This window comes from Centroberyx affinis, unplaced genomic scaffold, assembly GCF_046629955.1.
Source record: "Centroberyx affinis isolate AG114_WGS23_722 - 3 ecotype Tasmania unplaced genomic scaffold, CSIRO-AGI_Caff_v1 ptg002161l_1, whole genome shotgun sequence".
Lineage (NCBI taxonomy): Eukaryota > Metazoa > Chordata > Actinopteri > Beryciformes > Berycidae > Centroberyx > Centroberyx affinis.
This window is the reverse complement of record NW_027280476.1, coordinates 179,984-190,361: the sequence shown is the minus strand read 5'-3', so window position 1 is coordinate 190,361 and position 10,378 is coordinate 179,984. Positions and strand designations below refer to the sequence as shown.

General features: G+C 43.9%; 1 protein-coding gene across 1 annotated transcript; it reads right to left on the bottom strand.

Annotated features, from left to right (window-relative positions):
* Positions 1–1,766: 1,766 nt before the first annotated feature.
* fip1l1b (FIP1 like 1b (S. cerevisiae)) lies at positions 1,767–10,094 on the bottom strand. The gene is made up of 16 exons (XM_071532068.1): positions 9,821–10,094; positions 9,381–9,435; positions 9,141–9,216; positions 8,866–8,978; positions 8,044–8,108; positions 7,733–7,840; positions 7,461–7,591; positions 6,607–6,725; positions 6,125–6,175; positions 5,206–5,305; positions 4,830–4,986; positions 4,528–4,609; positions 4,004–4,059; positions 3,446–3,635; positions 2,461–2,607; positions 1,767–2,376 (listed from the first exon to the last, which is right to left on the bottom strand). The coding sequence occupies exons 1-16, from the start codon at positions 9,897–9,899 to the stop codon at positions 2,235–2,237; spliced, it is 1,671 nt and encodes a 556-aa protein (XP_071388169.1). The 5' UTR covers positions 9,900–10,094; the 3' UTR covers positions 1,767–2,234.
* Positions 10,095–10,378: the final 284 nt, after the last annotated feature.

The following is a 10,378-nucleotide window of genomic DNA, read 5'->3' as shown; positions in this document are numbered from 1 at the left end:
GGACAGAGGAGCAGCGCGTCCCAGTGAGAAAAGACCCAGCAACACAACAACAGCAACACACTTCATCCTCTTATATGGCTCTTGTTTCTCAGGCTTTCCTCTCTCTCGTTACACGCCAGTCAGTTTATCTCCCAGAAATCCCACGATATGCTTTCCTTTCTCTCTTGAGGTGTATCTCCACTGCCTCTGGCACAAGCTTAATGTCTCGCTTCTATCCCCCTTAAATGCGTTTTACCTCAGCAGCAGATATTCCCCGTTTGCAGCGCTGATGTAACAAAACAAACAACCCAGGGTCAACTGAGAGGAATGGGTGGAATCCTAATCCTATCACCTACTCAGGGAACTCTGTTCGAAGCTACTGTTATATACTGTATAGTATGTATAGCTGTTAACTGTTTCCCCAACCTCAGCCTCATCCTGTCTGATCTGTCATTGGGACTTGCTGATGTTTACAGATGCACCGTAACCACTTTTTTGAATATAAAACAGCAGCTTTTTCTATTCATCTAAGCCATTCCTTCATCATCACTGTATCCTAGACTCATTTTCTCCTCTCTGGTAGAATTTATGGTCTCTGTTGCAAACAAACTTAGGTCTGGCTACCTGCTGGTTTGAGGTATGTGTGGCTGGTGTGATCTAGGAATTAGAAATTAGTAGTAGTTAGTACTGAATGGGGTTGTTGATTGCATTCATCAATTATTTATAGCTAGGGCCCTGACAAAAGCTAAAATCCAAAGTGTTTTTACCCAATCGTTACTGTTCTCTAAATCATCTGAAACATCATTGAGAATGATCTGCTGCATGCATCCGTTTCTCCACAGTCGGGCAAAAAGACCAAATCCAGAGGGACTCAGCCTTCCAAGGAATCTGCGGTGGGCCTCCAGATCCTGCACATGGGCCTCCGACTGCTAAGAACAGTCACTGAGACTTTTATAGCACACTACCAATCACCCACACTAACCACCCAGGCTCTACATATACAGTATATCCTTTGTTCTCCGTATGTGTATTGTACGTGTGTGCATGTGAGGAAGAGACCAGTAAAATATTTGCACTGGGGCCCATCATGTTCCACCACTGGTTAAAAGGTTAAAAGAAAGAAAAAGAAAGTTAAGTAATGAGTGAGTAAACAGGCAAACTAAACTGAAAAAAAAAAGCTAGGTCAAACAAATTTGCAGTGTGAAAGAAAGACAAAGGTATTTAAGAGCAGTGATATTTGCATTTGATAGTAAGGAGAGAAAAAGTGCTAGACTATACATCAAAGATATTACTACTGTTAAGGGGGAAGGTTTTTTATTGTAATTTTTGTAGGTATCAAATAGTTCTTTCCCTGGGCTTTAACATACTGTATTTGACAGTCGCTTATGTCTATTGCTCCCCTCACTGTACTTTATTGTATCTTGTGTTTACCTCTCACTGACCAATAAGCTGTGTGCAGGCTAATACCAATAACCGTCACCATCACACAAAGTACAGACATAACTGCTGTGTTTGACCCCATTAATACAGGAACTAATACAAGAACTTTGGGTCTCATCAGAATTGGGGAGCAATTTTATAGTTCTACATAAAACAAATCACTTTCGCAGAAGGTTCTTAACATAAAACTTCAGTATGTCCCTTTCTAGACCAAACCGCACTGAACTGTTTATTCCAAAACTGCCCTAAAACATCAGTGTATATCCGGCAGTGTCTACGTGAAAGGACGTGAACACAAATATACTCAAATCCAAACAAAAGACATGACAAATCTTATCAAAAGTGTTGTTTTTAATCCAATTTAACAAACAGACAACTTTCTACAGATGTCTTCGTACAGGACAAGAATAAAGGGACAACAAAGTAAATGACAGAAAAAGACCAATTTCTGGTGATCGTCCTGACTGCAAGGTGAAACGACACAAAATCTCTGAGCATGATCTAATGTTACAGCAGTGCTCTGAGAAGGGGGGGGGGGGGGGGGGGGGCTGAGGAGAAGGGGTGGGGGAGGTGGGGGGGTGGAGGATAGATCAAAATGCTCTGCCTGACATAATGATGGAGATGGAGAGGATGAACGACAGCGAGAATGGAGATTGATGGAGAGGAGATGACAGGACGCATCGATCGCTTCGTGACTCCCTGGTTTTCTTGGTCTACGCTCACCTCCCTCCCCGTCGTTCTCTCTGGTCTTGGAGGGGAGACGTGAGAGGGATAAGAGGGGAACGGAGACAGATGACGGATGGCGGTGGTGGCGATCACTCCATGGCCTCCTGGTTCTCTTGGTCTCCGCTGATCTCCTCGCTGGCCTCCTTGCCCTCCTTGCTCCTCTTGCTCTTCTTGTGTTTGTGCCTCCGGTGGCTGTCGCCCTCCTCGCTGTCGTGCCTCCTCCTGCTACTGCTGCTGACGGAGGAGAGCAGGTGGTCAGGAAAGGGGAGAGAGACAGAAAAAGACAGACAACTCTGTCTGTGTGTGTGTGTGTACCTGCGTGAGGACTTGTGGCGTCCCTCCTCTTTCTCCCGGTGCCGCCTCTCTCTGTGTCTGTCCTCTTTCTCTCGGCTCGCCCTTTCGCGATGCCGCTCTCCGTAGCCGCGCTCCGGGTAGTCACGGTAACGGTAGCGCTCCTCATCACTATAGCGATTAAAAGGACAAAAGCTTTCATTGGTTACATTTACATGCATGGAGCAATCTGGCTATACTGTGGCTAAAGCTGCAATATGCAACATTTTGTCACAATAAAACAACAAATGATGATATTAGACATAATAAGCCTGTGTGTATCTTTGACTGCCCGGTTTCTTTGCATGATGTTCGGGAAGTGTGGGGACATATGCCATTTGCTATGGGTGTGGCCAGTGGTGAGCTGGTTGTGGCTATCAAGGAGAGGCTAGTGGCCACAGAGCAGGGAAGTCACAGCAACAACAACAATTGTGGAAAGCAGTAAGAGGTGAAACAACAGCAAAGATAAACACAATGAACATCAGCATTGCTTTATTTTATTACTGATTGGCTGCATTCACTGTCTACTTCTGCATCACCTTTGGTGGCTTTACAGACGCCGGTTACCTCTGCCTCAGGCTAGATGCCATTTCAAGGTAGACAAGTGACAAGTGACAAGTGTCTGGGTGGGAACTTGACCAACTGAGGAGGAGGAAGAGGGCCGGACTAACAATACACTTCAGCCAAAAGTTGCATGTTGTAGCTTCTAAGCATACTGCAACTGACACATAAGTAAGTAAAAATATAGGAATGAACAAAATATGAAAAAATATGAATTTACAGCACATATGCAGGGTGTGCAAAATGACTGCACAACATAGAGACAAATATATAACAAATTAACTGTTCAAGAATAATCAGACATGTTAGTGCACTCTATGGTATTTTTAAATGTGTCTCCTAAAGATTAAGAGTGTGTGTGTGTGTGTGTGTGTGTGTGTGTGTGTGTGTGTGTGTGTGTGTCTCTCACCTGGTGTAGCTCATAGCTGAGGGGCTGTGCTCCCTCTCTCTCTCCCGTTCATGCGGCCTCTCGCGGGGCCTCTCTCTGTCTTTATCCCTCTTCTCTTCACGGCGGGAGTAGTAGTCCCAGGACTTGGAGTTGTCCATCATGGGGGGCCAAGGGGGGGGCACACCTCCGGCCATGGGAGGAGGGTACGCACCTGGGGAGGTAAAGAGGAGGGGAGCGGAATACTTGGTTGTTAGGTTACGGTAAAATGTGTGTTAAAATGTGTGCACACACTTCCACCAACCATACACCTGATAATGTGAATCGCTAGCAATGCACACTCCATTAAATCTGGCAATAAAGATACTTTATCTTCACCTCTATTTATTTGCTGTATTATTTTCAACACATTTGGTTGTAATTATTTTTTGACAATATACTTGCTTATATAATTTTGGTACATCCTGTTTACCCTCTGTTACTGCGATGACCCAATTTCCCCACAGGGATCTTAGCGTACGTTAATGAACTGAAAACAAGTTGTAGCACTGGAATACCACATCATGTGGTAGAGCTCCCTACCTTGAGGGAAGGGGTATGGTGGGACAGAGCGTCCATCATAACCTCCAGGGTGACCGCTGCGGAAACACAGAACAAAGACTAATCAGCAACTACATGCTATAGCTTAATGGTACTGTGCATGTGTGTGTGTGCTTTTCCAATGTGTGAACCTGTGTAAAACGGCTGAAAAAGTGTCCCCTATCTATTGCTGTGTGGCAAAGTTCTTTGTCGAAAATGAATCAATTAGCAGACTGTAATTAATACATTCAGTCGCGTATTTCCTGTCTTCTTTTCATTCCAATCAATACAGAGAGTTTCTCAAGAAGGGAAACAAGTATATTTTTCAATGGAGGTGTGATACCGACCTATTTTTTGACAGTTAACTGTGTCTCTATTGTAAACCCCACTGAATTAAATTTTATTCAATTGTACTCCATTCAATTCAAGTTCAAATTATTCTTCCTGTTTCATAATCAGTTCAAGTTCAGTAATATTCAATGTATTCATTTAATTTGTGTGTGTTAGTGTGTGTGTGCGTGTGTTACCTGTCCATAGTGGGGATGAGAGAAGGAGGGGGCCCACTGGGTGGAGGAGGGAAACCAGGGGGAGGGACAGTAATGGGCAATCCTAAGAGAGAGAGGGAGGAGAGAAAGAGAGAGGGGTAAACCGACTGATAAAACAAGTCAGTGTTCAACAACAATTAAAACACATGAAAACACATATTAGCAAGAGAGGGGAAGGTTGCATAGAAATATATAAATATCAAATGGAAATGCAGCAAGAGAGAGGCAAATAAATAGAAAAAAATGAGAAAAACAGCAGAGTGACTGGAGTACGGTGGTCTTACTTGGCGGGGGGATGAGCGGGGGTGCGGCGCTGACGTTGGGGGGAGGAGGGAGGAAGGGAGGAGGGGGGATGTTCGGGGGGAGGGGACCGGGGGGGAAGAAGGGAGGCATCTTGGCCGGAGTGGGTTCAGCCTCCGATGACGAGTGCTCCGAGATCACCTGCACCGCAACAGACAGGGGGAGGTTTAATTGATTACACCTCACTAAAACATAATTGATTGATTAATCTGCCAATACAGACAGTTTCTGACAGCGTGTCAGTTTAATATAAGTGAATACCAATATTCAGCCGGTGCAAAAATGGCCAAATAACACTGTTGTCCAATATCATTCAGGGTGTTTTTTACATTAGAGGGAGTCTGCGCTGCTTGTGTGCACCTGGATATTGTTGCCCTCCAGGTTGTGTCTGCGTCGCCCCTCCACCCTGCTGATGGTGGCCGTCTGTCCGCCGATCACATCGATGGTACCGCTCGTCTTCCTGGGAAGATTTAATGAAGAAAAAAAAAAAAAATACAAAACAAGGCGCTGAGCAGCAGTCAAAACTAAGGACACACACGCACATACATACATACATACATACACAGTATCTACTTGCACACACACAGAGACACAAAGCAAAGACCATCACCTATGTCCTGTACGTCTCAAGGCAGCTGAACTACCCACGTGCCATGTGAAGGTAGAAGGTGAAGTAAGTCCCAAACATTGTGGTCATAAAACACTTCCACAGACTGCAAGCTTTGACAAAGTCATAACATTTGATGATGACTACATCTATAGCTACTTTTTAGGACTGGTCATTGATTTAACCCTGCCGTCCTGCTCCAGCCTTCTGACCGTCAGCACAGAGAATAATCAATCTAAAGCAATAACCCATGTTGAGTCCCTGGAGAAGAGATTTTAGGGGTTGTAACATTCGCCCCAGAATAGATTCCATAATCTCTTATTGAGCAATACAAAATGCTACAATTAGATGATTAGTCCAATTACTACAAAATCACTTTTTTAGTAAAAATGTAGACGTCTTATTTGTAACACACATACTGAAATCAGGTATCCATTAAATCACTTTCTCTCCAATGCACTATCAAAGAATTTGTGAGACATGCACAACAACCACCACCACAGCAAAGAAATATTGGCAAAAACAGAAAGATGCATCTGTCAGGGAATGGCACCGGGAGTTTTTCTGTGGTCACGTTCCATGGTCAAGAAAAACTCCAGGCCCCAATACAACAACTACACACTTCCCACCAGGCCCATTCCACCTCATAGGGACGAGGCCATGCCCACTTACGTATAATAAATGTCCTGAACACCCGGGCCAGTCCACTGAGGGGGAGAGATCCTACCATTTCGGAACAGAGCACAAGGGGGAGAGAGAGGGAGAGAGTTACACTGTCCCTCACACACACACATACACACACACACACACACAGGTCATGGGATGGTGGCCTATTTCTGGCATAGGGAAACTCGAAACCCTGGAGGAAGCCAGGTGTGTTTTGGTGTGTGTGTGTCCAGGAGAGCAGTAGTGTCTGAGCATATTAAATTTGAAAAGCAAACACAATGTTTTTGCTTTCCAGTTTTCTCCAAAATATAGTTTAGGATTATCCTTTTACTGCGCGTCTCTGTCTTTCCCTGTCTAACTGTTGTAGCCCCAACAATCAAAGATTATTAGCTCAGATACTTTCCACATTCCCTCACTTTCGGTGACAAACGCATGCTTGTTTTATTTCCAGACATCTTATGATCTGATGACACTTCCAGAAGAGTTACCTGGTGACCTGGCTGATGGCAGGCTTGTACAGGCTGGCTGGAGATGTGAAGTCTGGCTTGGAGGTGTGGATAGGCAGACTGGACATGTCCTTCTCATTGCCTGTCCTGCCTTGCTGAACCTGGGAAAGAGTCAACAATCTGTCTTTACTGACATCTTGGACATTGAGGCCATCTGTGTCAACATATCAACTCATAGTTCCGTAAAATGCTTTAGATTAAAGAGCCCAAACAAATGTATGTATGCTTAACATGCTGTAGGATATCACTTTCAGCGCCAATACCGATTCCATGTACTATTACGTTACGACGATATCAAGAACAGAGAGACTTATATCATTAGTTTGGGGATGTTGGAGAAAAAATATTGAGATATAATCCACTTTTCTCCATTTGGAATCCTGAATTGAAATGTGTGAAAAAGGCAGAAATGTCAATTTGCTTTGATTTCTGTCATGCTGTAACCTACTCTTGATAACAGATTCCATAACTAGGAAAATTTCTCATTACCGGTCCGGTAGCCTATTTTAGTCTGGTATCACCCCAATGTCCAATACCAGGTTTTTGTATGTGCATCCCTAGGTGTAAGAAAGAGCAAAGGAGGAAATGGAGGAAATGGGAAGGAGGATGAAGAGGAGTAAAATAAGGTAATTACAGATGGATAGAAAAGTATCTTATCTCCCATACTGAAACATTCAGGCAGTTATCAAACTGCTCAGTCTGCTTAACCGATGAGAGGGAAAGGTTTATAAAGTGCCCTTATAACTGAAATAGAGAGCAGGTGAAATGAAGAGGGAGCTGAAAGAAAGACAGAAATGTGAGAGTGGACAGAGGGAGAGATGCAGGCGGTCTCTTACGGTGATCTTGCTCGTCACCGACCCGACAGTGGAGACCTCCAGGCCCATGCGCAGCCTCTTCTGCTTCTCACAGTAGGCCTTCCACGTATCCTCGTTGAAGCCGTAGTTAAAGTAGTCCGACAGGTCCGCTCCTACACACACACACAGCTTGTGAAATACATTCTAGACATCACATGTCTACGTCAATAATACCAAACATCCCCCAAATGCACCACAGCACACAGCACACTAGTTCCTGCAGGTTGAAATATTAATCACACACACACACACACCTGGCTTCCTCCAGGGCTTCTCTTCAAAGGACTCCATGTCCACCTCCAGGACTGGAACCCCGTTGACGTTTCCAGGAGCGTCCAGGTCCACTCCCTTCAGCTTAGCGGCTACAGGGAACAAACACAACACACTGTTGGACTTCTACTAGTCCGATATGAGGCTTTCATTAAGCTGTTCAAACTATTTACTACTGGATATATAAAAATACCCACACATATGCACATTCTGGGCATTGAATAGAATAGAATAGAATAGAGTTAGCCAAAGAGAAAAAGTCAACAGCTTCTGGTTTAAGAATAGAGAGCAACACCTTGTCCATAAGGTCTGGAGCCTGTTGTCTTTATGTTGAGGTTGACGGGTGGCACTCCATATGGTCTGGGAGGAAAAAAACGGTATTAAAAGGCCATCAATGACATAGCAAGGATCTCCTTAAATTACCATATATACCACATATACTAGAGTAAACAAAACATTCCAATAGGAAAGTAACCTGAACAGTCCTGAAAGAATACACCAACTATAAGCTCTTTGATCAACAAATGTTGTGCAATGACAAGATCAGTGCCAGCTAGTGTCCAGTATTTATTTACTTTTATATGATGCCTATTAACCACTGTTTAGTGGACGGGACAAGCTAGTTATACATCATGTCAAAGCACCAAATCACACCAATACTGAACACTAGGCATGGGCCAGAATCAATCTTTCATATCATGGCCAACAATATTCTAACATTATTCATGAAAATCAGCATTGAATACTACAACAGGCCCATGGCTTACTTTTTTGCCAGGAAATTTTCTTATATTCATATATTTTATTCTCATATAGAGATGTAAAAACTATAGAAAAGGGTTTTGAAATGCCAAATACTGCACTTTATTTTGATATCAAAACTCTATTTGGATTGTAGAACAAACAGACCGACACAGAAAAGTTTGCTTATTTAAGTGAGTAAGTGAGGACAATAAAAAAAAAAAACATTAAAAAAACACATATAGAAAATTCCCCGTTCTAATTGTTTACACTTTACCTAAAAAATATTCTTGTCAGAAATACACACCCCACCTTGCAACACTTCAACTAGCACTATAACTGGTTAACTAATCTGCAAAACATGACTGAAACCTACGTGTATTGCGGTGCCCCAGTTTTTATGTCTCCGATGGTGACGCGGACATCATCGTCGTCATCATCGCTGTCGCTGTCACTGTCCTCATCCTCGCCCGCAGCCTCACCAGAGGGCTGAGAGAGAGAAAGGCAGGGAGCGTGTGAGTGAGTTAGGTGGGCAGAAGAAGACAGTGACAGGAATGACGTTTGAAGGGATTGGGAGGCAAGTGGGCAAAACTGATGCATCTACCAGACACGTTACAACACAGAGCATGACTGTGTGTGCAAGCTGCCCACCTCAGAAGCCACTCCGTTGCCTGTGGCATGAGCAGAGGCATCCTCTGTTGTTGAAAGGGGAGCATCGCTTGGTGCACTGAGGACGAAACGAAGCATTAAATATGATGTCGCTTTAAACTACAGACAGGACACAGCAACCAAATAAGTGACACACGACATCCTCAAATAATAGGCAAATATTGATCAGGAAAAGTAGGGAAGAAATGTCTTTGCTCATTTAACATCGTGGATGTTAAATACCTGACTGCAGCATTCAGTTTGGCTTCCTCGTCCTCTTCCTTGCTCTCAGACTCATCTGAAAGAAGAAAAACAAAATACCTCATGAAGATGCACTAACGTTGCTTTTTCTCACCTTATCCAGCACTAGTGCCATTAGCTGTTCGTGTATAAACAATGCTGCACACCCCGAGATAGATCATCCAGGTAGAGCAGTATTTACCAGATTTGAAGGTAAGACACTAACTCACGACATGTCAAATTAGGTTTTATTTACTACACCTGCAACAGCTGAAAAGCCCAAGCAAAAGCAAATAAACACGGCACTGCTAGCGCCCAGGCTAGCTTTCTCATTACAGCTATTATTACTGGTTAACATTCATTACCAGCGCAATTTACACACTATCTCATGCCTTTGTTCGCCAGGAATTATGTCTGCGGACATTAACTAGCTAACGGTTTACCTCCATACAGCCATTCCTCCTCTTCATCACCAGCACTGGCATCAGTGGTGGTTGTTTTGTCCGCTTCCTCCGCAGACATCTTTAGCTGACAGGAAAACACCAACACCAGATTCACAAGCCGACACACTTCAACGCACCAAACCTTCAACAAAGCTTCCTAACAGCAGAAGACGACAAAAACACCTACGATATTTTCCCTCGCGTGGGGAACTGTGGATATGTACTAAAAAGTATCTCTTCATACATTCATCTCCTCCAGCCTCCACAAGTTAGTGTGTCCGGAAGAGATTGGTAGCGCCGCGGAAAGGTCACGGTTTGTGTCCCCGGTGGGGAACTGACAGCGCCGCCTGGCGGGCAGTGACGTGTGGTGCCTTCAAGGCCTCCTCGGCACCTCCGACTGGGGCTGCAGAAGTTGTAAATAATCACTTGTAGGGGCATTCAGGTGCTCTGTATCGACAATAATAACAAAATAGACCTTGAAACAAAAGTTTTTAAAATAGTTTTTTTTAGGTGCTGTTGTATTTTAGAAATTGAGCACCACAGTGCTATGATGTGCAT